Below are 27,963 nucleotides of genomic sequence, written 5' to 3'. Positions count from 1 at the left end.
GCGTGGGTTCCATGGACCATTTCCGTTTACACATAGAAATAAGTTGTATTTAATAATATTTATTTTTAATAAGTATTTCAAGAAGCTGGAAAACATATCAAGTAAGTATTATCAGATTAATTGTTTTGTACATATAAATGTCAGGTAGACACTCAAATACATTTAGTTTAAATGTTTTCACAAAAGTAGTGCACTGGCCCATTACTAGCCCTGTATTAGCTGACCAATATAGACATCTTCAGCGAAGGCTATTTATTTTCAAACTGCAAATTATTCTTTAACCTGTCTCCTCCCCTTCATCTACACTGACTTGAAGGGGATTTAACAGGTGACATCAATAAGGGATCCTAGTTTTCGCCTAGATTCACCTGGTCAGTCTATGTCATGGAAAGAGCAGGTGTTCCTAATGTTTTGTACACTCAGTGTATAGCAAATAGGTTGCTTATCCCAGAGTTTTTTCTGTCAAGGTAACACCATCACATCTCCACAAAGCCCCAGTATCATCCATCATCAGATGGGAGAGTGGTGATTAAATCCATGTGGGCCAACAAATATAGCCAGATCTGGTTTCTGCCTGTAACAATAAACCCTCAGAGAGGAGAGTGAGAGCAAGAGAGAGAGAGAGAGAGAGACCACTCGTAGGCACAGAGAGCATTACATAGTCACTAGTGAAAGTCTACACACGCCTTGCAGTCTTCACACTTTGCTGTCCCAAAATGAAATCTAAAAAGGGAATACATTCAATTTTTTCCTTACCGATCTAAACAATCTACTCCACATTTTCAAAGTGAAAGAAAAATTATAGAAGTGTTAAAAAATGTCTAATAATAAAAACATAACAGATGTCTTGATTGCACATGTCTTCACACCCCAGAGTTAATACTTTGTGAATCATTTTGAATATGATTCTACAAACTTTGCACAACTCTTAAGGCAACATTTATCCATTGTTTTTGGTATTAAAATGTGTGTAACATGATGCTGCCACCACACTACTTGAAAATACAGAGGGTTTCACTCTGTGTTATGTTGTATTGGACCCAGTTGTTTTTTTATTCAGGCCATTTCTTTGCCATGTTGTCTTGAAGTATTACTAACGGCCTTGTTGCAAACAGTAATGGATGATTTGGAGTGGATTTTTTAACAAAGTTGGTAGAATCTTATTCACAATGATTCACAGCTGTAATAGCTGCTAATGTGGCTTCCACCAAACATTAACCCTGGGGTGTGAAGGCATATGCAATTAAGAGCTCTTTTTTTAATGTTCTATAATTTTTCTTTCACTTTGAAAATTGTAGGTTGTGGAGTGGAATCCAATTTAATAAAGGTTTTGATATAGTTTTAAGGCAGCAAAATGTGAAGACTGTGCAAGGGGTGTGTAGACTTTCACTAGGCTCTGTAACATAACAGCCCTGTCTTGACTTGGGGACAGAGAACAGTACAACAAAATACAGCAAAAATCTGAGCAAATGGGAAGGTTTACAGTCCAGTGATTGACCTGATACTAGATAAACGGGTTTGTCTATTAGTTGTTGTGACAATTAAACAAGCTATACTCAAGTTATCCTCTAAAATGTATCTTATCATTGTAATAAATGTATAGTTTTTTTACACACAAGCAATTTTTTGTGCCAGGACAAGTATGTTTATAAATCACTCGAAAATCACCTAAATCATGTGTTTAAAGACTTTTATTAACATCTACAAATATAAGGCGTCAAAATTGGGAATAAAATGCAAAAATTACATGACACAGGAAAAATATCCACATGGACAATATGTACCAGAGACCAAATCCAGTATCGTTATTTGTCACAGAGAGAAAAAAAGAATGTTGCTTTAAAACGGTAAAATCCATTTTCAACCTGAATTGAGTCGGCAAAAATCAAATGGAACACATACATCAAAATAACATATAGGGGAGAGTGAGGTAAGTTGTCACACGGGTAAGTTGTCAAACTGTTCATACCTCCAACACTAGAGGCGCTATGTAAAAAAAATCAAATAGCTACTTTGTGTGACTACATGTTCTATGGTCAACTTCCTGTTCACATGTGGTCAAGGTCACTCTAATCTGAGGTGAGCACAAGTTTATTATTTTTCCCCTTCAGAAGTAAATAATTGGCACTACATTTTATGCAATAAAACTTTGTTAGGTATGAATGTTAAATTATAATTTTGCACCGAGTAGAGGAGACAATAACGTGTCTTTTGATACTTTAGCTGCAGTCCTATTTTGAGCTAACCTTGAGATTTAGCCAACATTAGCACACGTCAGTTTGGGGCAAGTTGTTTTAATGACCTTGGGGCAAGTCTTCACATGTGACAACTTGCCCCAGTATACATAGACACATAGAACAGGCTTTAAAAAATGGTGATATTGTGTAATCAGCTCTGATAGTAGTATTAAATGTTACCATAAATTGATTATTATATATACATATAGTTTAGAGCAGCAGACATATCCCTGGACTACAGAAGACAGGCTCTGGCTTGTGTGTGTGTGTGGTGTGTGGGCGCCTTTATCTACTAACACACTACATGCCTACTGTATGAGACAGTATATCCACACACACACAGTCATACATTTAGTGTGGTGTTATGAATTGCAATGTGGCAACAATGATAGTAGACAGGGAGGTGGGCACAATAAGCCTGTAATGAATATATAATTGCAATGAGGAAATGTGTTTTTGAAGGAAAGAAGAAAGGAAGGAAAGAAAGAGGGGAAGGAAAGAAAGATGGTTAGAAATGATAAAAGACAGAATGGCAGCACACCACCTAGCACAATGTTATAGGCAGTGAGGCAGGTGAAGTTTCAGAACAAATCAACCAGGAGTACAGCAAAGGATTTTTACATAATTACCGTAATTTGACTCTGCATTTTCAAAAGGTTACCAGAGAAGAAGTTGAAAGTCAGACAGCCATGCCAACAACAGTGGTTGGCTATTCAAAGCCACGGCAGGTTTTTTCACCTGATTTGGAGATGCAGCTTGTTCAGTATATTACTAGGTCAGCTGACATTTATTTTGGTCTGTCGCCAAGTGAGGTCAGAAGACTTGCCTACCAGTTTGCGGTGGCACACCAGCTGAAGTTCGCGCCAATGTGGGCAGAAAAAGAAAAGACCAGCTTAGAGTGGTTTACAGGCTTCTTAAAGCAGCACCCAGCGCTGTCGTTGAGAAAGCCAGAGGCAACTAGCCTTGACAGGGCAAGTAGCTTCAACAGAGAAAATGTTAATGCTTTCTTCAACAATGTAGCAGACGTGCTACAGAGATATCAATTTGAACCAGGAGACATATGGAATGTTGATGAAACTGGGGTGACCACTGTACATAAACATGTCAAAGTGGTGGGCAGACGTGGAGTCAAACAAGTGGGGTCACTGACCTCCGCTGAAAGGGGAACCCTTGTCACACTGGCCTGTGCTGTATCAGCCACAGGGAATAGTATACCTCCATATTTTATATTCCCCTGTGTCAACTTCCGCAATCATTTCCTGATCAACGGGCCACCTGGCAGCAAAGGAGGGGCAAATCCCTCTGGGTGGATGAAAGATGTGCACTTTGTTGACGTCCTGAAACATTTTGTCCAGCATACGAAATTCTCAAAGGAGAAGCCCTGTTTACTCCTTTTGGACAAAACCACGAGTCTCATCTGTCCATTGATGGACTCAATTATGCCAAAGAAAATGGCATAATTATGCTGTCATTCCCAACCCATTGCTCTCATCGGCTTCAACCCTTAGATAGGTCTGTCTACGGGCCGCTAAAGAGGCACATGAACACCGCTTGTGATGCCGGATGAGGAACAATCCCGGGGAGACAATGTAAATTTATGACATTCCTGGGATTGTGGCAATCGCCTATCCTCTGGCTGCAACCCCCTTGAGCATTCAGGCTGGCTTTAGGGTGGCTGGGGTACAGCCTTACAATAGGGATGTATTTATGGAAGTTTGCACCATCCTACGTTAAAGATCGCCCCGTTCAGAACCCAACCCTACCAGGCCCCAGCACTATTCCAGCCCTGCCAGGCCCCAGCACCATTCCAGCCCTACCAGGCCCCAGCACCATTCCAGCCCTACCAGGCCCCAGCACTATTCCAGCCCTGCCAGTCCCCAGCACTATTCCAGCCCTGCCAGTCCCCAGCAACATTCCAGCCCTGCCAGGCCCCAGCACTATTCCAGCCCTGCCAGGCCCCAGCACTATTCCAGCCCTGCCAGACCCCAGCAACATTCCAGCCCTGCCAGGCCCCAGCAACATTCCAGCCCTGCCAGGCCCCAGCACTATTCCAGCCCTGCCAGTCCCCAGCAACATTCCAGCCCTGCCAGGCCCCAGCACTATTCCAGCCCTGCCAGGCCCCAGCTCTATTCCAGCCCTGCCAGGCCCCAGCAACATTCCAGCCCTGCCAGGCCCAAGCAACAATCCAGCCCTGCCAGGCCCCAGCAACATTCCAGCCCTGCCAGGCCCCAGCAACATTCCAGCCCTGCCAGGCCCCAGCAACATTCCAGCCCTGCCAGGCCCCAGCAACATTCCAGCCCTGCCAGGCCCCAGCACTATTCCAGCCCTGCCAGGCCCCAGCACTATTCCAGCCCTGCCAGTCCCCAGCAACATTCCAGCCCTGCCAGGCCCCAGCACTATTCCAGCCCTGCCAGGCCCCAGCTCTATTCCAGCCCTGCCAGGCCCCAGCAACATTCCATCCCTGCCAGGCCCCAGCAACATTCCAGCCCTGCCAGGCCCCAGCAACATTCCAGCCCTGCCAGGCCCCAGCAACATTCCAGCCCTGCCAGGCCCCAGCAACATTCCAGCCCTGCCAGGCCCCAGCAACATTCCAGCCCTGCCAGGCCCCAGCAACATTCCAGCCCTGCCAGGCCCCAGCAACATTCCAGCCCTGCCAGGCCCCAGCAACATTCCAGCCCTGCCAGGCCCCAGCACTATTCCAGCCCTGCCAGGCCCCAGCTCTATTCCAGCCCTGTCAGGCCCCAGCACTATTCCAGCCCTGTCAGGCCCCAGCACTATTCCAGCCCTGCCAGGCCCCAGCACTATTCCAGCCCTGCCAGGCCCCAGCAACAATCCAGCCCTGCCAGGCCCCAGCACTATTCCAGCCCTGTCAGGTCCCAGCACTATTCCAGCCCTGCCAGGCCCCAGCACTATTCCAGCCCTGTCAGGCCCCAGCTCTATTCCAGCCCTGTCAGGCCCCAGCACTATTCCAGCCCTGCCAGGCCCCAGCACTATTCCAGCCCTGCCAGGCCCCAGCTCTATTCCAGCCCTGTCAGGCCCCAGCACTATTCCAGCCCTGTCAGGCCCCAGCTCTATTCCAGCCCTGTCAGGCCCCAGCACTATTCCAGCCCTGTCAGGCCCCAGCACTATTCCAGCCCTGTCAGGCCCCAGCTCTATTCCAGCCCCAGCACAATTCTAGCCCTGCATAGCACGAGCTCAGACACAGACCCGCCCAGTTCTTATGCGAACACCAGCTCACCCTTGTACAGTAATGCCATTGCTGACAGCGGACTACCTACTCCAGAGGATATCTGGCCATACGCAAAAGCAGGCCCCCGAAAATCAGCTTGCAAAGGAAGAAAACAGAGCAAAACAGCAATTCTAAATGACACCAGTAAAGCAGGTACTAGAAATGGAAAATAATAAAAGGCACAATCTAGGAAAAGGCTGTTTCTGAAGAAAGGGAAGCAAGGGGGAGTCAAAATCTGGATCTGCAAAGAAAAAGGCAGCTAAAAAAAGAAAAAAATCATAGAAGAGTCATCAGATGAAGAGGAGTGCTTCTGCCTCATCTGTGTGGAGCCATTTTCAAACAGCCTTCCAAAGGAGACTTGGGTGAAGTGTGTGAGACGCAACAAATGGGCCCATGATGCTTGCAGCACCTCAGGCCAGACAATTTATGTGTGCCAGAACTGTGACTCTGAAGATGAGTCTGATTAGTCAGATACGGATGTACGTCGTATAGGCTTTTGCAAAACTGTGAAGATATGTAAGATGTGAAGATATAATGAATACAACATATGTGCCCAAGACTTCCTTCTTTCATTTGTATGACATTTATACCATTGTGATGTATTGTGCCCAGTAAATGTTAGACATCGTGAAAAGTGTGACAACATACCTCGCTCTCCCCTACTGTATTATCGTCAATATATCGTCAAGGAGAAGAAGAAAAAAAGTGTTGACACACATATACAGAGTCTAGATTCAACGGAAGTTCAGCATGTCATTGCAGTGACATACTGTGACAGTGAGAAGAAGCAAGTGTAGAAACGCAACATACAGCACCACGCAACTTCAAGCAAGCCTTTCAAAGCCACAGAATATAATATCTTGTGGAGTGAGCGTGACATAAATAGTAGAATGTGAGATCTTTGGTTCTGGGTTGCCGAGATTGCCCAGAATATGGAGACAAATAGCATACCATGTGGGTGTGGGAACATTTTAATTGGTGCTGCAGCCTGTCTCCATGGCGGTCAGTTGACCATCCAAATAGCAGTCAGTCTCGATTATTTGAATAGCTAACAACAACAAAAATGACAGCATAGATGTGCTCCCTGCATCCACCGGGAACGCCGTGATTCCGTTGTTCACACTATTATCCTAGTGTTGTTTGAGGAGTGTGGCTGAAAGGTAGTGGTGAGATGCCGAAGCAAGACTATTTCAATATTAAGGCCCTGGATGGTTAAGCTGGGTCGTGTTCATTGGGTACAAAGCGACGTGAACCGGGGAGGTACTACCTGAACTTGTCTATTAAGAAACTATAGTTTTAGCTACAGTATGCCCTACTGAACATGACAATGGTTACCGAGTTGCTTTTGCCAGTCGTGTGCAAAGTCACACACGTACACTTACACGAATGCATACTCCCACACACACAATAACAATTATTCAACCATTGTGACCCTCATGACCATTGTGAGAGCATGAAATAAGAAATGATTCTTGTATTGTTATTGTAAACATGGAATGTTAAAACTCAAGAAGAAATCATAATAACGGTCTCACACAAAGTTCACGGAATCCCTTTCAGGATAGAAGTCGTACATTTATCAATGAAATATTATCAGAGTGAAACACTAAAAGTACTGACAATAAAATACAAAATCAGAAAACCTGTACATTTCTAGCCTGGTACCAGATCGGTTTGTGCTCTTGCTTATTCCCTAGTTTTCACAATTGTTTGCCAAGAAAATGAGTCACAAGGAGTTTGCATGATAGCACATACAGACTGGCACTCAGGCTAGTACAGTATGTTTCCTCTGATGCTGGCACATTGGATAGATGTCATTGTGACGGCACAGACGGATCTCACCTCCTCTGCTTCAGCTATGTAGAGATAACATTATGGACCAACATCTTGTACATCAACGTAAGGCATATTACACTCATTTAAAGGGTTACATAATATCAGTGTACCGCAGTCTGCAATACTTCATATTGATACTACATTATCTATCTACCGTACCACATACAAGCAAGACAACTACGCAAAGTCACAAAGGTTGGTTTCTAAGGCAAAGGTTAGTCTGAGTTTCAAAACAAATACATAGAAGTGGGATAGTCTGAATTGATACCCCACCCTCTACCCACGCCTGAAACCAAAACGATCTCTGACATTGTCTTTGCAGAAACAAAACAATGCTTGTTAAACATGGTGAAGCGGTCATGCTTTAACTTTCTTCAGGCCCTGTGGATGCAAGCTAGATGTTTTCCCTTACAGAATGACAGGCACCCTTTGAGAGTGTGTTCATTTGTCACAGAGGCCATGGCCTTTTGGCCAGCCTGCCCTCTCTTGTTTTGATGGGGCATTCACTTGTCAGTCCCAAATGACAGCCTTTTCCCTTTAGTGCACTACTTTTAACAAGGGCCCATAGGGCTCTGGTCAAAAGTAGTTCACTATATAGGGAATAGGATGCCATTTGGAACAAAGCCATACAGTGGTTTACCAGTCCATCAGCACTGGTTAGTGTACTCCTGTGTCATGGGACTGGCTGATTTACATAATAAGGTTATTACAAGCTTATCAGCAGCATTCAAACTAGACTGATTGTTTTCCAAAGAAGCTACTGTGTGGGGACTGACTGACGCAATCCGGAGCTGAAAGGTTTAACTAGTGTGGTGCAACTGCAATGCTTTAGGGCCGTTGACATTATTTATGCTCCAGCTGATGTGCACCGTTAGATGTTTTTGTAATTTTATCTGTTACTTACTGTATTAATCAACAGTATGATACTGTATAAACTGAATACAGTAGATTATCATAGAAGGCACAGTAAAATATCATGCATTTGTTTTACAGCACACTAAGACTTTTCTGTAATTTCAACAGTAAAACATTGTAGAGTGCACAGTAAAATAACGTAAATTGTAAGAGGCTATATTTTTTGCACCAATGAGTGAGAATGCTGTACCCCTACAGAATACGGCAATATACTGTATTTTAGGAATTCTACAAACCTTTCTGGCTAATTGCTACCAGTAATTTACTGTAATTTATAATACATTACCAATACCGTATTTTTGGAGAGCCAAAAACCTTTTGAACACTAACTGGTTTATGGTATTGTTGTTTCTCAGTCATTAATTAATATATTTTGAGGAGTGTCTTGTAAGCGGCTATATTTGTTGCACCCATTAGTGAGAGTGCTGTACCAAGTGATAGGTGGTAGTAGTTCCCTAACAATTAAATGTATATAGGGGTAGATCAGAGTGGCAGCAAGTCTCAAAACCATTCATGGTTGAGTAGCTAACCCTGTCCTTTGATCTGTTTCGCCCTGTAGCCACTGTCAGTTTACCCATAGATTTCCAGTCATTGTAATGACGCTAGTTAGCATTGGCTCGCGAAACTACTTTTAAACGTCCTTCATACTGGACACAGAGACATAAAATGGTATCTACGGTTAAAGAAACTTTTTACTTGCTATGACTGTGATATGTGTTTATCAACCTTGGTTGAATGCACTGACTGTAAGCTGCTAAGGTCAAGAGTGCCCGCTAAATGACCAAAATGTAAATCTAAAAATGAAAACTTGCAAAGAACACTGGATAATATGTTACTGCATGGGTAATTTCAGTAATATACTGTAAATTGGATTACAGTAACATTTGTGGTACTGTAAAATGGATTACAGTAAAATGGATTACAGTAGCTGTACTGTAAAATACATTTGCTGCCAGTAAGTTGATGTACATTTTAAAGAAACTGTTTTAGTGTTAACAGGACAAAGTTGGGAACCCCCTGTTCAAACCCAGCTGGTCTTTAGTCTGCATAACATATGGTAACAATCTGAAAGAACACCAGTCTCTGTTGAGGGGAGCCTCAGAATGAGCTCTTATCTATTCATGACTGACTGAACTAAAAGCTTTTTTTCTGGGTCACAAATTAATTGTTGTATCTGATGGAGAGAGAAGACCAATGATTCTGATTCTACCAAGATGGCACTTGTTTAAAGGAGAGAGTGAATTAGTCCCAAATGGCACCCTATTCCCTTTATATTGCACTACTTTTGACCAGAGCCCTATAGGCCCTAAGGTAACATTTTGAAATCAACCTAAAGTACAAGGAAACATGGGGAGTGGGACTGGGCTGGCCTTAAGGCAAATAGTGTACCGGTATTAACGTTGTATATTTCTCACTATAAAAGAATACAAATAAAAAAACAAAAGGTAATTCAGCTATTCCGCTACTATAATATAGTGCATGGCTTCTTGTCTTTGAAGGGGTTTTCAGAGGCTGGGATACCCATGAGTAGAGGGTCATATTTACCCTGTTCTCCACAGTAGTGCATCAGGTCTGCTGAGGCCTTGGACACCTGCAGGAGAGAATCATACAGCAGGTTACAATTGGCAACAAAAGGCAACACACACATAGAGAGAAGGTCAGAGAAGGTCAGAGAAGGCAGGTCTTGCTAGCCTGCCTGACGCAACCCACACGACTACATAGGACTTTGAGAGCTGGTGTCAGCCAGACTAAGTTCTTGCAGGATGGAACATGTAATGTCATATACGTATATCTTGGTATATATGGATATATGGGTTGTTTGAGAAGCGTACCTTAATTCTCTCAATGCTGGCTTCTATTCTCAGCTGCTGGACTGCCCTCCTGGCATGGGCAATGTTATTGGAACTCTGCATCTTCGAAAGATATGTTGGTCTCCGCAAACCTCTGTTAAAACACATACTGGATTCACCTACTGTATAACACCATGGGAAAGAATGAATGAACTGACTCACTGATTGAATTAACATTGTTATTGGGTATACCTTCCACAATTTGGGAGTAGCGGCAGTGTGTGAGTGGCTTTATCTGGAAAAACAAAAGAAAAGCACAATAAGACGTAATTAAAATCACCAGTTGTACACTGATATAGGGCAGCAGAACAGCCAGTCCCTGTATAACTGTGTCATAAAAGATATCCCAGTTACATCAGCTGGCCCTTCTTACGTCTTTGCGCAACGGATGGTGTGTTGGAAAGTTACCCAATATGGTTAAGTGTCAGGAACATAACTTTGAAAAGCTGCCAAACACAATATACCAACAAAAAAACAAGCCTAGGAGCAGCTGTTATTCCACTGTCCTTCTCCAGAGTAACTTCCCAAAAGTGACAGTCGGAAGTTAAATCTGCAATTTACTAAACCAACAACCTGCAAACAAGCTAGCGGACGTAATCACATAAAGATTGGCCAAGATGGAAACTTTTGCACAATCTCACACATCATGGGAAGTCTACATTTGTCCATAGCAATAAAGACATTGCCTTAGAGGACAGTCTGCTATAGTGGGTCTGTATGTAGTAAGAAAGAGATTGCTTGGGGTGTTGGCACTGTTCAAAGCACCTGGTCTGCCAGGTTTCTCTCTCACCTTGGAACCTGTGGATTCAGATTGACTGAGTGGGAATCTTGGTTAGAGTTATTGGGGCAAGATTTAGCCTACTTGCTGTATTCTACTATCTCAGCCTGGTCTCAGACTAAACGTAACATAGTAAACGTAACTCCGGAAGACTCAAATTAAAGGGGAAAGAAGGATACCTAGTCAGTTGTACAACTGAAATGTGTCTTTCCGCATTTAACCCAATTAAGATTAAGGTGCGGGGGCTCCTTTAAATCGACATCCACGTCTTTAGCCACCTAGCCAATGTTAGCTTTAGCCACTTAGCTAACATTAGGCAAAACAAATTGGAATACGTAGAACATTTCATGCATTTAGCAAATTCGTAACATTGTACGAATTGAAATTCGTAACACACGAAATGGATGATGGACATCCACAAATTAATACATACTGTACGAAACTGTGTACCAGATTTACTTTTACTATGTTATGTCTACCTCTGAGTTCAGGTTGACTATCTGCACATGATGCAATATTGAAAAAGAAATACAGTATCTCTTGGTCAACAGTACAGTACATGAATGAGTCGGGCAAGGTAGACTAGCTCAGCAGCTGTGTTTAAGTCAGAGAAAGGAACACATGTATTACATTATAACAACAAAACCATTGCACACGCACGCACACACAGTAAGGTTACTTTGAGAAGAAGCCTCAATTCTAACCTTTGTATTGAGGTCATCAAACTGTGATTCCACTTCTATTACAATAGCTGAGAGGTTTATGGAGGAGGAGGATGCACGTAAGGAAGCAGAAACAATGAAGTCATTGGTAGCCAGCCACAGTACAGCTGAGTACAAAGTGGATTGAGAGACCTCCATCGGAAGCATACATCTCACTAACCACCCCACCAACCCACTCCTTTCCTTTCCTCCTTCCCTTCATCCCTTCACAGGAAGCTGTATCCTAAGCCAGACAGCCAGTTCAGTTTCCCTCTGAAGTATAAATTCTTAAATATGTTCCGGTTTTAAAAATAGAGCCCGGCGGAAGAAGAAAGAGCTGCAGAGGTGGTTACTCAAACAAACCGACAGGAACATAAAGCTTAAGACCACGGGGAGTGAGTACAGGAATAGCATCACAGGATCCTGACAAATAAACATTTGAAGACCCTAGTCTCAACAACAGTCTCAACAATCTTTTCTTCACATGAGAGGATCTTCACTGAATCATGGAAATAATCATAAGATACTTCATCCTCTTCCACACTACAGCCTTTTGTGTGCTTGGCTTGGGTAGACACTGGAATGGTTTAATGTGCATATGTCTGTTCTTTGCACAAGAGCAGGTTTTAAAAACACACAGATGGAGGTAACACAGGAAGAATCCCATTATCTGAGGGCTGGGTCAGACAAGGGCTACTAACCCAGTGTTTACTATTTACAGCTCTGCACGAGACACAACGTGACCCTGGCAGCTCTGTATGAGACGCATGATGCTAGCAGCTAGGGCTTGGGGAGGAAAGAGGAAGTACATCACTGACAACCTGAAATTGTCCCTTCACAGACAGTTTGGTGAAGCCGCCGCAACAGCGCCTCTTCAACCTCAGGAAGCTGAAGAAATGTATCTTGGCCCCTAAGACCCCCACAAACTTCTACAGATGCACCATTGAGAGCATCCTGTCGGGCTGGAATCACCGCCTGGTATGGCAATTGCACCGTCCACACCCGCAAGGCTCTCCAGAGGGTGGTGCGGGCAGACCAATTCATCACCAGGGGCACACTGCCTGCCCTCAGCAACCCGAGCCACAGCCTGTTCACCTCGCTACCATAGAAGGTGGAGACAGTACAGCTGCATCAAAGCTGGGACCGAGAGACTGAGAAACAGCTTCAATCTCCAGGCCATAAGACTGTTAGTCACCGCTAGCTGGCCTCGGCCCAGTACCCTGCCCTGAACCTTAGTCACTGTTCTAGCCAGTTACGACCAGGTACTCTACTCTGCACCTTAGAGTGCTGCCCATTGAAGTCATTGAAGACTGGTCACTTTAATAATGTTTACATACTGTTTTACCCACTTTATATGTATATACTGTATTCTAGTCATGGCTCATCCTATAAACACAGAACAAAACTATAAAATCTACATGTAAAGTGTTGGTCCCATGTTTCATGAGCTAAAATAAAATAAATCTCAGAAACATTCCATATGCACAAAAAGCTTATTTCTCTCAAATTGTGAGCACAAATTTGTTTACATCCCTGTTAGTGAGCATTTCTTCTTTGCCAAGATAATTAATCCAACTGACAGGTGTGGCATATCAAGAAGCTAATTTAACAGCATGCTCATTACACAGGAGCACCTTGTGATGGGGACAAAAAAGGCCACTCCAAAATGTGCAGTTTTGTCACACAACATAATTCCACAGATGTCTCAAGTAGAGGGAGCGTGCAATTGGCATGATGACTGAAGGAATGTCCACCAGAGCTGTTGCCAGAGAATGTAATGTTTATTTCACTACCATAAACAGCCTCCAATGTCATTTTAGAGAATTTGGCATTAGGTCCAACCGGCCTCACAACCACAGACCACATGTATGGCGTCTTGCGGGCGAGTGGTTTGCCGATGTCAACTTTGTGAACAGCGTGCCCCATGGTGGCGGTGGGGTTATGGTATGGGCAGTCCTTAGCTACAGACAACAGACTCCTTTAGCATTTTGTTGGTGGCAATTTGAATGCACAAAAATACTGTGACAAGATCCTGAGGCCCATTGTGAGGACCATTCTGTGACCAACAAATGCACATCTGTATTCCCAGTCATGTGAAATCCATAGATTAGGGGCTAATTAATTTCAATTGACTGATTTCTTCATATGAACGTTAATTCAGTAAAATCAATGAAATTGTTGTATGTTGCGTTTATATTTTTGTTCAGTGGAACTACTGCTGTAAACACCTTTTCTATTCATATACTGCCCATACCGTCTTTACACACCATTTTATTTACACTACATTGCCAAAAGTATGTAGACACCTGCTCGTCAAATATCTCATTCCAAAATCATGAGCAATAATATGGAGTTGGTCCTGCCATTGCTGCTATAACAGCCTCCACTCTTCTAAGAAGGCTTTCTACTAGATGTTGGAACATTGAATGGAAGCAAGTCTCCGCAGCAGCCACAAAAGCATTAGTGAGGTCGGGCACTGATGTTGGGCGACTAGGCCTGGCTCCCAGTCTGCATTCCAATTTATCCCAAAGGTGTTCGATGGGGTTGAGGTCAGGGCTCTCTGCAGGCCAGTCAAGTTCTTTCTCACCGATCAACAAACCATTTCTGTATGGACCTTGCTTTGTGCACAGGGGCATTGTCATGCTGAAACAGGAAAGGGCCTTCTCCAAACTGTTGCCACAAAGTTGGAAGCACAGAATCGTCTAGAATGTCATTGTATGCTGTAGTGTTAAGATTTCCCTTCACTGGAACTAAGGCCCTTAGCCTGAACCATGAAAAACAGCCCAAGACCATTATTCCTCAGCCACCAAACTTTACTGTTTAGACTATGCATTCGTGCAGGTAGTGTTCTCCTGGCATCCACCAAACCCAGATTCGCCCATCAGACTGCCAGATTGTGAAGCGTAATTCATCACTCCAGAGAACGTGTTTCCACTGCTCCAGAGTCCAATGGCTGCTAGCTTTACACCACTCCAGTCTACGCTTGACATTGCGCATGGTGATCTTAGACTTGTGTGTGCCTGCTCGGCCATGGAAACCCATTTCACGAAGCTCCTGACAAACAGTTCTTGTGCTGACGTTGCTTCCAGAGGGAGTTTGGAACACAGTAGGAAGTGTTGCAACCGAGGACAGACGATTTCAGCACTCGGCGATCCCGTTCTGTGAGCTTGTGTGGCCTACCACTTCGCAGCTGAGCCGTTGTTGCTCCTAGACGTTTCCACTCCACAATAACAGCACTTACAGTTGACCAGGGAAGCTCTAGCAGGGCAGAAATTTGACGAACTGACTTGTTGGAAAGGTGGCATCCTATGACGGTGCCACGTTGAAAGTCACTGAGCTCTTCAGTAAGGCCATTTTACTGCCAATGTCTGTCTATGGAGATTGCATGGCTGTGTGCTCGATTTTATACACTTGTCAGCAACGGGTATGGTGGAAATAGCTGAATTCACTAATTTGAAGGGGTGTCCACACTCTTTTGTATATATAGTGTATATATATTTATATTCAGGTCTCTGACAATGCTTACTGATATATATATATTTATTTTCTGAATTATGTGAGTATTTTGTATTGCTAGGTATTAGTGCATTGTTGGAGCTAGAGACAAGCATTTTACTGCACCTGCGGTAACATCTGCCAATCTGTGTATGCGACCAATAAACTTTGATTTGATTTGATTACTTGAGGGCAATGGGCTGGGTGCTGCTGTGTGCAACACTCACAACCAGCTTTATGATTCATGATTTTATGAGGATCCCCATTAGCTGACGCCAATGGCCGACACATAATGAAAAAGACAGACAAAAATACTTTACAAGGTACATACATTTAAATCATTAAAGATAGACACTACAGACATATAAAACAATTATAACAAAGAAATACTATTAAAAACACACATTTACACTCATTGGGAGAAAAAAAAAACAATACAAATACTGAGCCTGCAGGACCTGTTTGGTTTACTGTGGTGTTAAAAATGCTGAGCATCTCTTTATCACAGACATACCTCTCTCTCCCAATCTTTACAACAACTGATTCAATATTCCTTGACCATGACAATTTACAGTCTAAGGTAACACCAAAACGTTTCATTTCCTCAACAGTCAGAGACCAGAGGTCTAAAACTTAGGGAATGATTTGTACCAAATACAATGCTTTTACTTTTAGACACTGTATGTTCAGGACTAGATTATTACTAGCCACCCATTCCAAAACTGACTGCAACTCTTTGTTTAAGGCTGCAGTGGTTTCACTAGCTGTGATGCTGAAGTGTCTAATGTTGAATCATCAGCGTACATAGACACACAGGTTTTGTTTAAGGACCATGACAGCTGCCTTGCGGAATACCACACTTTACATGTTTTACATTAGAGAAGCTTCCATTAAATAATCTCCTCTGTGTTCTATTGGATAGATAGATAGCTCTCAACTCATGATATGGTAGAGGATAAAATCTAACACATTTTCCCAATAGTAGATTATGTTTAGTAATAAAAAGGCTGCAGTAAAGTCTAGTCAACTCAATGACACGTGTTCAGTTGGAGCTATTTTGTGAGGCTTTAAATCTTATCATACCTTGTATCTTCTTGAAGAAAGTACTGAACAGTATTAGTATGTACAGTATTAGTGTGCCCAATAGCACCCAATAGCCTATTTAGTGCACTACCTTTAACCAGAGGCCTATGGTCCCTGGTCAAATGTAGTGTACTAAATACGGAATAGGGTGGCATTTGGGATGCAGATTTAGAGTCGTCCCGTGCTCTGATTTGCAGCTGGGTGTCTTTGTGCATCATGTTTTTGTACTGGATGGACTCGGACGCTCCACACCTGGTCAGACCACCTAAGGACATGGTCCACAAGGACACAGTAAAAGGCCCACCTGGCACGGCTAGGCTGGCAGCAGAGGTGGCCACCACCCCCAGACCACACATACAGTACACCTCTGTGCTGGCAGTAGCATTTCCCTGTGGCTTTGGCACAAGCTGAAAGCTGTTGTCCATGGCCTTGCTATGCATCAATAGCAGTAAATCAGTAAAGGAAGGAAGTTTGGCACAAGCCGTGCTGATTGGCTTTCCTCTAGGAACAGCCTGTATGCGTCCCAAATTGCACCTTATTCCATATTTAGTGCACTACTCTGACTAGAGCCCTTTGGCTCTATGGCACCCTATTCACTATATAGTATACTGCTTTTGACCAGGGCCCTTTTACCCTATATACATGTGGCGCACTACTTTTGACAAGAGCCCTATGGGGCCTGGTCAAAATAAGTGCACTATAGGGAATAGGGTGCCATTTGGGACATAGACCCTGACTGACAGAGGAGGTCCCTTCCAGGCCTCTGATGTATCTCCCGGCCCTGAAATAACCCTGTCCTCCGTTCCCCGGTCGGCAGTGCTGGAGGGACTTAGTCAAGGGATTCACAGATTCTCACTGACAAATAAATAGCCAGCCAACAGGACCACCCCCATTCTCTACTCTCCCGTCCAGGAAAAGGCAGCCAAGAGTCAGGGATTGGGAATGTCTGTCTGTAGGAATGCCATAGCTAGCATCCCATCCTGCTCCCCAGCCACCTCTCTGGACCTGAGATTGGAGTCTTTAGTAATGCCAATTAAAACCATGTAAGTATATACCACAACACACTGCATCATTGATACTAATGACCTTCATATTTGTAGACTGCTCTGAGACCACAGAGGCACTGCTTTTCTGTGGCTGTAGTGTACACAGGTGGGTTGTCGCCACACCAGACGAAGCAGAGGTCGAACGAACGGCAAGCTCTGACCTGTAGTGTGAAACTATGATCAAATGGTTGAGATATTTAAGGCCTCGTTTTGTGAAATGATGGTTATTACTATGATTACTTGTAGGTATTACCAATTACTATATTGCTAATACACTCTGAAATTTACACTGGATTTATTCAGTGATTGAGGGATGATTGTAAGAAGAGAGACTTGGCTGAGCTGTGAGAATGATTTATTATCCATTATAAAGTCCATTATTTGTCCTCTCCACTACTAAACTGCCTAGCAACAAGATGTCCTTGCTTCACGCCTGGGCCTAAATATGTGTCTGGTGCCGAATACTACAATGAGCTCTGAGGCCTCAGGGGCCATTACATTCCCACAGGGACAATGCAGATGTGTTATCAGTGCGACTAGACGCACCAGAGTCAGACACTGCATTACTGACTGCTCGTGACGTGTAAAATAGTGACAGCAAAAATAGGGTCCGGGAGATTTCTTACAAGTTTATCTGAGCTCTCATGTGTGCTAATCTCACACGGCCTGATGCTATCTGGGACTAGGAGACAGACTGTCCGAGACGAGAGCAGGCAGCTTGTCAGGCGTGCAGAGAAAGACAGGTTCCCAAACATAATAGGACTATTGATAACTCCATAATGACCAGTGCAACAAGAACGACAGTCAAGCAGGGTTGAGCATTAAATTGTAGGAGTCAACATTGATAGGTAATAATGTTTATGATGACAGATTTACAGTGCAGTTATTTGTAATTCAAACTGACTTGGACGCCTACGGTGTATAGTCAGCCAAGATGAAAGGCGATATGCAACAAAATGAATGCCTTTGGCGTCCCTTTGTTATATTAAGTAGATATTGTGCACAAATATAGAATTTTAAAAGCCTGTTTTTTATATAAAGTGCCCTTTAACATAGACCACATGGAAAATTCAGTAAATCAGATTTTTTTGTATGAATAAACATTTGCTAAAATTCAGCATTTTGACATGTCCCTCTGTGACTTATAGGAAGATTAACCCACATAACTCCACATTTCTTCCCGTTTTACCATAATTGTAAAGCTCTAATGATTTTGTTGCTTTAACAAAGTAATTTCTGAAGATTGTTTATTTAATGTGATTAGAGATTCATTTTAAGGTAAAAAAAAAAATAAATGTCCCTAATTTTAAGGTCAACCCTGTTGAACTAAACCCTTTTTTCAAAAGGAACATTTAACATCTAATGGTCTAATCATAGTGTTGTAAAAGCAGGTGAGCTGGTTCTAGTCTTTTTTGGCTTGCGTTTTGTGGTGGAAAACTGAGCAGGTCGAGCATAACATGTCAACCCTTTAACCCATAGATAGACAGGCTAGAACTGTTATCACAATTATATATTTTTTTGTGAAGCTCGCATTCAATTGTCCTTCCCTGTTGCACAAACACAAGCTTCCATTCCCCAACATAAGGGGATTTATGGCTGATTTAAGATGAAATCTTATGCTCAACTCTGTTACTTTATTTGGCACTTACTAGTCTTTTTTTTATAAATCTAACCTCGAGATGGTAAAATGCTTTTTTTATTTAGTTGAACATGTGGTCTTTATGATAGAATGTTAACATTTTGTGAAATATATATATTTTTCAGAAGGTTACACTACTCAAAAGGCACCTAATTGGTGGAACGACTAATTGGTGGAACGACCCACCTATGTCCCAAATGGCATTCTATTCCCTATTTAGTGCACTACTTTTCAGGTCAAAAGTAATGCACTATATAGGGAATAGGGTGCCATTTGGAACATAGACTGGGTGTTTTATTTACAGTCTACTCAACAGGATAGAAGGCTTCTTTGCCACTAAGTCACTTGCTACAGGTTTCATTCTTGGCTCCAGAGAATAAGTCTCCTCTGTTCTCACACTGAGCTCTGCAGAGCCAAGTAGTGAATAAGGTGTGCTGGTAGTGTCAAATGCAGGACAATAACATCTCAGAGTCTTTTCTCACCCTTTCCTCTCTTTCTTTACACCTGCCTTTCTTTGCCTTTCTGTATTGCAGCAGAGGTGAGCTGTGTGTGGCCATCCCACACAACACAGATTGGCTAACAATCAGAAAGTGATCAAAGCTTTGTGAGTAAGATGTCTGATGTAAGATTTCCTAAGATACAGCAGCAGTCCATCTATGGCTTCCAATGCATGTACACCCTGCAGTGAGAGGAGAGGGAAGGTGAGCAATGTCCATGGATTAAGGCTTGCTATGAAGTGTATTTACTCTCCATATAGTACATCTGTGAGCCAGTCAATAGATGGTGACAAGCAAAAGGCAAGAGCCAGGTGCGGTTACACATTGACATACATGTGCATAATTTCCCTTCAGGAAGCACACGGTATATTTTATCTTGATTCAATGTATTTGTTTTCATTCGATCATGATCAGTGTCTTCTCAAAACTGCAGTCATCTGTAGCCTAGCAGTAAATATGAGATAACCTCTGCATATGCACTTCTTTCAGCAGGCAGCAGGGTGGCATGTAAGAGAGGTAGAGAGTCTGTCTGGCACAGTGTGTACGACCAGATGCAGCATCAATGAAACGCTCCACCATTTGGTTCTATTAATAGATGCACACACACACACACACACACACACACACACACACACACAGTGGAGGACAAAGGGGGAGGGGAGGAACAGGGGAGGAGAGATGTCATGCAAACTAAACCTGTTGCATGCCTTCCATTTACTTTGAAGCAGCGTAATGAAAAGGGCCTTTCACGCAACAGTCTCTCCAGATCCATTAGAGGCTTTTCATCTCCGCTGAGACCAACCCAAATGCTTACTTTAGAACAATCAGGACAATGACGCAAATAAGACCGGTTCTTCCTCTACTCTACACAGCAATAGAAAATCTCACAAGCTGGTAAGGGTGGTGGTGAGGGACATTAATTTTCACGTGTCAATCCATGTTGCTTACTTGCTTTAACGTCATTCTGCATACTTTCCTAGCCGCTACAATTCATAGACACACTCTAGGTGTTATCTTGTAGAATAATCCCTCACAAAAGAAAGACCTTGCACAAAGTGCGGTTGTTGCTTTTCTTGCAGAGAGAGAAAGAAACACCCGCAAGACATGGTTCAGAATTACAGATAAGATCATGAAACTTTAGTCACACTGTCTGCTCTGGCACATCTTAACACTCAGCCTCAGTTTTTATTCCTATGTCTTATTCACAGCCAGACAAGAAAGTCAAGCCAAATGACGGCAACTGCAGAGAAGCGTTTGACTGTCTCTCATCCTTTTGTCAACTTGCCCCAATCATGTGTTCTGGCGTTGGCTTTATGAAAGATGAAAGTGTGGGGGCTGAGCCAGGGCTGAGGAGCGGAGGGCTGAGGAGCGGTGGGCTGAGGTGGGTTCAGAGCTCATCTTTGTGTGTGGCAGGTTATCGGAACTCAGGTGCCAAGAAACAAAAACAAACGTTGTGTGTGTTCGTGTTCAGGTAGTTATGACAAATACTGCACATCGTGAACAGAGCCACTGATTGGCTGAAGCTCTACTGATCTAACACCCAATGCCGAACCTCAATTTCCAGCTTTCTCACGTTCCTTCTGAATCAATCTTCCAATATCCGAGTGATGAACAAAGATTTGGAAGTGAAAGAAATACCTAACCATACCGGTCAGTCATCCTAAGCCAACTAAAATCGGAGCTTTCGTGTCTGACACTTGCTGACACCTTAAGTGACACAGAACAGCTCTCATCATCTTAATAGCTCTTCTCAAGTGACAAGTTGTCATGTAACATTCAAAATCGTGTAACTCTGTAACAACCACTCCATTATGAAGCAGCTGTGATGAGATCATGTTGCTATCACTTCTTCTAATACGAACAGTGAGTATCTCAATCCAAAAAATTACTTAAAACAGTGAGGTGATGCTAGCCTGGTCCCAGATCTATTTGTTCGGGGATGTCAACTCCTGTCATACAACGACCATAGGAGTTCTGTGACCAGGCTAAGATGCTGCTGCTTGTGGATGTTTTTTAATTCCCTTTTTTTATTCTCTTCCCAGCAGTGATAAACACTGTTGGTCAGTAAGCGGAAATCCATGTTTGTGTGTGTCCATGCAAGCAGGGCAGTAAGTGTTGCTAACTGCTTACTGTGTCTGACTGTGTGTTACTCTGCTAGACCAGACTAAGGCCACTGTTTCCTATTGAGTAAGAGAGTTGAAAGGGCTGAGGCCTCTCTTTACTGCTGGTCTGATACAACGGACTGTGAAAACCTGCCTTGGCTGGCTTGCTTTCTCCACCCTCTCAGAATAGGAGAGAAAAACGTGCATGACTGCACAGCACACAAAGCTGTCTGGAAGTTAGAGTAGTTGGACCGTATATGCTAAAATCCCACAGAGGAGTAAGAAATTAGCTAAGCCGGAACCCCTCTTCACACTCACATGCATGCGTGTGCCCGCACCTACAGTACCAGTCGTTAGATATTACTGCAGTTGGAGCTAGAATCACAAGCATGTCTCTACACCCGCAATAACATCTGTTAAACATGTGTATGTGACAAATAAAAGTTGATTAGATTTGAGTCAAAAGTTTTTAAACACTTACTCATTGCAGAGTTTTCCTTTATTTTTTACTATTTTCTACATCTTAGAATAATAGTGAAGACATCTAAACATTGAAATAACACATGTGGAATCATGTAGTAACCAAAAAAGTATTAAACAAACGAAAATGTTATATTTGAGATTCTTCAAAATAGCCACCCTTTGCCTTGATGACAGCTTTGAACACTCTAGGCATTCTTACAACTAGTCTCACCTGGAATGCTTTTTTAAATACATGTAAATACATATCCCAAAATTGTAAATAATAACATTATTAATTTTATATTAGAATATTTTATATTAAAATATATGCAATAACATTTAATTAAGATTTTCATTTGATGAACAGGATTGACAATTACTCTTATGGGTGGCCCAAAAGAATTATCTTAAAGCCACGCCCCTAATAGGCCACGCCTGCTGAAAATAACTCATGGATTTCATTAAAAAAAGAACCAGCTGCTGGGTCAACCCAACTGATGGTTAACAAAAAAACAACTGATGGTTAAATTAACCTGTTTGGGTAATCCAAACAGCCCAACATGTTTGATTATCCACGCAACCCAACTGGCTGGGTCAAAATAACCCAGCGTGTTCAACTTCTGTCCAATATTTACCCAGCGCTAGGTTACAAACAACCAAATTGGGTTGTTTTCAATCCAGCATTTTTTTGTGTGTGGGTCTCACTGACCGACGGGCAACGGCTCGCCTGTGTCTAGACAGAGCAGAGACCCCGACTGCAGTACTAGCTCACCGGATAGGAATCCAGCTAACCCACAACCCTGCATTGTTATATTACTACCTTGTGCTGTTTCTCTCACGCTGGCTGCACCAGACAGTTAGTTAATTCACAGTCCCTATGCTACAAAAGGTATCTCTCTTACTCTACATCATCTTAATGCAACACTCTAGCTGGCAATACCACATATATCTTAGCTTGATTGGACCATTTTGCTGAACAAAACAATTCTGTCAGCATTATGAGAAAATATCATTTTTCAGTTCTTGTGTAAAAGGAAGTATTGTTGAGGATCTGCAGCAAAGCAGACAACACTTTCTCACCCGTTTGAATGCTCACAGAGTATACCACACTGCATGTGGGCATACGAGTACTTATGAGATAACAATATTCAATAGTACAAGTCTCTTCTCTCGAGGCGGTTCCACTAACAGATACTGAGTGTATCTTTTGTTCCTCCCATTCCATGACAAAAACATTGGTGTACATCATGTGCAAAGTTCAACCCCTAGGTGTAGTCCCTTCAAGGTAACTTGCGGAGAGCATTTCCTCTATTTGCCACAAGACATTCCTGACTCCCAGAGCGGGAAATAAAGGGCACGCTGTGTATATCACAATTTCCAGAGAACATACACAAGGGGAATGCAGGGTGCATGATTTGTAAAAAGATTGTACTGTTAATATTGCTAGCATAAGGACTGTGAATCCCAAAGGGCAGCCTATTCCCTATATAGTGCAGTACCTTTGACCACTATATAGGGAATAGGGTGCCATTTGGGACACAGGTTAGGACTTCCTTCCAGTAGACCAACATAATGCAATTCACATGAACTGGCAATTATCATCCAAATAGCCGAAGGCCTGTGTACCTTTAGACTATTTGACTAAGAATGACTGACATTTACGTTGCAAATGACAACATCAAATACAATTTGTCACATACGCCGAATACAACAGGTGTAGACCTTACAGTGAAATGCTTACTTGCAGCCCTTAACCAACAATACAGTTAAGAAAATACAGGAAAAAAAGTAAGAGACAAGAAAAACAAATAATTAAAGAGCAGCAGTAAATAACAATAGTGGGGCTATATACAGAGAGTACCGGTACAGTCAATGTAAGAGGGCACCGGTGTCGAGGTAATTGAGGTAATATGTACATGTAGGTAGAGTTATTAAAGTTACTATGCATAGATGATAAGAGACTAGCAGCAGCGTAGAGGGTGGGGGGTGCAAATAGTCTGGGTAGCCATTTCATTAGACATTTAGGAGACTTATGGCTTGGGGTTAGAAGCTGTTTAGAAGCCTCTTGGACCTAGACTTGGCTCTCCGGTAACGCTTGCCATGCTGTAGCAGAGAGAACAGTCTATGACTAGGTTGGCTGGAGTATTTGTCAATTTTTAGGGCCTTGCTCTGACACCGCCTGGTATAGAGGTCCTGGATGGGATGGCAGGAAGCTTGGCCCCGGTGATGTACTGGGCCTTACGCCCTACCCTTTGTAATGCCTTGCGGTCAGAGACTGAGCAGTTGCCATACCAGGCAGTGATGCAACTCATCAGGATGCTCTCGATGGTGCAGCTGTAAAACCTTTTGAGGATCATGCCAAATCTTTTGTCTCCTGAGGGGGAATAGGTTTTGTCGTGCCCTCTTCACGGCTGTCTTGATGTGCTTGGAGCTCTCAACCTGCTCCACTACAGCCCGTCGATGAGAATGGTGGTGTGCTAGGTCCTCTTTTTTCTGTAGTCCACAATCATCTCCTTTGTCTTGATCACATTGAGGGAGAGGTTGTTGTCCTTGCACCACACGGTCAGGTCTCTGACCTCCTCCCTATAGGCTGTCTCAGCGTTGTCGGTGCTCAGGCCTACCACTGTTGTGTCATCGGCAAACTTAACGGTAGTAATCAGACGCGGAGGTAAGGTGTATGTCAGGTTGCCTGAGGAGGGAAAGCGGTTAAGTCTCGAAACCAAACAGAATACATAATAATCGGGCAACCCTTTTTGTATTGTAATAATGACGATGAAACTGTAGCGATGAGACACGTCCTAAATGACTCCCTCTTCCTCCAGGATGTACATGCCAGGCGGTTTCTGAGAAAGGCCTGAACATTTTTTAAAGACTTCAGCCACCTGAGACATGCACTGTCATCCATGCTCCAGTCCGGCAGACGGTGCATCAAGGCTCAGACCAACAGACACCTAAACAGCTTCTATCCCCTGGTCATAAGACTGTTAATTGGCTAACTCCTACTGCGCCCCCTGAGCCCTATGCTGCTGCTAAAATTATGATAGATACTAATGGTATTGACAATGAACAGCAGCATAGTGGTAATATATATATATATATATATATACACTGCTCAAAAAAATAAAGGGAACACTTAAACAACACAATGTAACTCCAAGTCAATTACACTTCTGTGAAATCAAACTGTCCACTTAGGAAGCAACACTGATTGACAATAAATTTCACATGCTGTTGTGCAAATGGAATAGACAAAAGGTGGAAATCATAGGCAATTAGCAAGACACCCCCCAAAACAGGAGTGATTCTGCAGTTGGTGACCACAGACCACTTCTCAGTTCCTATGCTTCCTGGCTGATGTTTTGGACACTTTTGAATGCTGGGGGTGCTCTCACTCTAGTGGTAGCATGAGACGGAGTCTACAACCCACACAAGTGGCTCAGGTAGTGCAGTTCATCCAGGATGGCACATCAATGCGAACTGTGGCAAAAAAGTTTGCTGTGTCTGTCAGCGTAGTGTCCAGAGCATGCAGGCGCTACCAGGAGACAGGCCAGTACATCAGGAGACGTGGAGGAGGCCGTAGGAGGGCAACAACCCAGCAGCAGGACCGCTACCTCCGCCTTAGTGCAAGGAGGTGCACTGCCAGCGCCATGCAAAATGACCTCCAGCAGGCCACAAATGTGCATTTGTGCATTCACACACACGTATCAAGTGAACATCCCTGATCATCCCTACTGCCTCTGATCTGGCAGACTCACTAAACACAAATGCTTCATTTGTAAATTATGTCTGAGTGTTGGAGTGTGCCCCTGTCTAGCCGTAAAAAAAAATTAAAACAAGAAAATGCTGCTGTCTGGTTTGCTTCATAAGGAATTTAAAATGATTTATACTTTTACTTTTGATACTTAGGTATATTTGAACAATTACATTTACTTTTGATACTTAAGTATATTTACAACCAAATACTCAAGTAGTATTTTACTGGGTGACTCACTTTTACTTCAGTCATTTTCTATTAAAGGCATCTTTACTTTTATTCAAATATGACAATTGTGTACTTTTTCCACCACTGATTATTATTTATCCTGCTACCAGCCACTTTCTCCTAATCCCCCGCCTACATGTACATACAGTGGGGAGAACAAGTATTTGATACACTGCCGATTTTGCAGGTTTTACTACTTACAAAGCCTGTAGAGGTCTGTCATTTTTATCATAGGTACACTTCAACTGTGCGAGACATAATCTAAAACAAAAATCCAGAAAATCACATTGTATGATTTTGAAGTAATTAATTTAAATTTTATTGAATGACATAAGTATTTGATACGTCAGAAAAGCAGAACTTAATATTTGGTACAGAAACCTTTGTTTGCAATTACAGAGATCATAAGTTTCCTGTAGTTCTTGACCAGATTTGCACACACTGCAGCAGGGATTTTGGCCCACTCCTCCATACAGAACTTCTCCAGATCCTTCAGGTTTCGGGGCTGTCGCTGGGCAATACGGACTTTCAGCTCCCTCCAAAGATTTTCTATTGGGTTCAGGTCTGGAGACTGGCTAGGCCACTCCAGGACCTTGAGATGCTTCTTACAGAGCCACTCCTTAGTTTCCCTGGCTGTGTGTTTTGGGTCGTTGTCATGCTGGAAGACCCAGCCACGACCCATCTTCAATGCTCTTACTGAGGGAAGGAGGTTGTTGGCCAAGATCTCACGATACATGGCCTCATCCATCCTCCCCTCAATACGGTGCAGTCGTCCTGTCCCCTTTGCAGAAAGGGGATTTTCTGCATTTTCTAATAATTGCGCCAACAGTTGTTGCCTTCTCACCAAGCTGCTTGCCTATTGTCCTGTAGCCCATCCCAGCCTTGTGCAGGTCTACAATTTTATCCCTGATGTCCTTACACAGCTCTCTGTTCTTGGCCATTGTGGAGAGGTTGGAGTCTGTTTGATTGAGTGTGTGGACAGGTGTCTTTTATACAGGTAACGAGTTCAAACAGTTGCAGTTAATACAGGTAATGAGTGGAGAACAGGGGAGCTTCTTAATAAAGAAAAACTAACTCGTCTGTGAGAGCCGGAATTCTTACTGGTTGGTAGGTGTTCAAATACTTATGTCATCCAATAAAATGCAAATTAATTACTTAAAAATCATACAATGTGATTTTCTGGATTTTTGTTTTAGATTCCGTCTCTCACAGTTGAAGTGTACCTATGATAAAAATTACAGACCTCTACATGCTTTGTAAGTAGGAAAACCTGCAAAATCAGCAGTGTATCAAATACTTGTTCTCCCCACTGTATCTAACTCAAACTATTCCAATATCCCTGCACATTTGGTATTGACACCATCCCTTTAAGTAGCTTCCCCCCTTATTCCTTGTTATATAGATATTTTTATTAGTTATAAAAATAATATATATTGATTACTGCACTGCTGGGTAGAGCTTGCAAGTTGAACATTTCACTGTACTTTCACTGTGCATGTGACAAAACCTGAACAGAACTGTTCCCTATGTAGTGCACTATTTTCCACTAGGGCCCTTAGTGCTCTGGTCAAAAGTAATGCGCTATATATGGAATAGGATTCAATTTGAGATACATCCATTGCCAGCAGGCTGAAGTGGGGCCATTGTTGATGGCACATCATTTGGCCAATGTGAGCAGGGTCAAGCTCTCTGAGCATGATGACCTCACACACGTACACACATCTACATTTTTACATCTCTTATACAGTTGAAGTTGGATGTTTACATACACCTTAGCCAAATACATTTAAACTCAGTTTTTCACAATTCCAGACATTTAATCCTAGTAAAAATTCCCTGTTTTAGGTCAGTTAGGATCACAACTTTATTTTAAGAATATGAAATGTCAGAATAATAGTAGAGAGAATGATTTATTTCAGCTTTTATTTCTTTAATCACATTCCCAGTGGGTCAGAAGTTTACATACCAAATACTAATTGAGTGTAGATTGCCTTTAAATTGTTTAACTTGGGTCAAACATTTCGGTTAGCCTTCCACAAGCTTCCCACAATAAGTTGGGTGAATTTTGGCCCATTCCTCCTGACAGAGCTGGTGTAACTAAGTTAGGTAGG

At 42.8% G+C, this 27,963-nt stretch overlaps 1 protein-coding gene across 1 annotated transcript in view; it reads right to left on the bottom strand.

Moving 5' to 3' along the window:
* Nucleotides 1-1,673: 1,673 nt before the first annotated feature.
* The window catches only part of LOC129855453 (guanine nucleotide-binding protein G(I)/G(S)/G(O) subunit gamma-12-like), a 70,548-nt gene continuing 44,258 nt past the window's right edge, over nucleotides 1,674-27,963 (bottom strand). Inside the window, exons 2-4 of the mRNA XM_055923121.1 lie at nucleotides 10,260-10,302; nucleotides 10,050-10,161; nucleotides 1,674-9,808 (exon numbers count right to left, since the gene is read on the bottom strand). Coding sequence (XP_055779096.1) covers nucleotides 9,683-9,808; nucleotides 10,050-10,130 — 207 coding nt within the window. The 5' untranslated portion in view covers nucleotides 10,131-10,161; nucleotides 10,260-10,302 and the 3' untranslated portion in view covers nucleotides 1,674-9,682. The remainder of the gene's footprint in view (nucleotides 9,809-10,049; nucleotides 10,162-10,259; nucleotides 10,303-27,963) is intronic.

Source organism: Salvelinus fontinalis, chromosome 5, assembly GCF_029448725.1.
Source record: "Salvelinus fontinalis isolate EN_2023a chromosome 5, ASM2944872v1, whole genome shotgun sequence".
Taxonomy (NCBI): domain Eukaryota; kingdom Metazoa; phylum Chordata; class Actinopteri; order Salmoniformes; family Salmonidae; genus Salvelinus; species Salvelinus fontinalis.
This window is presented reverse-complemented; position numbering and strand designations above follow the sequence as displayed.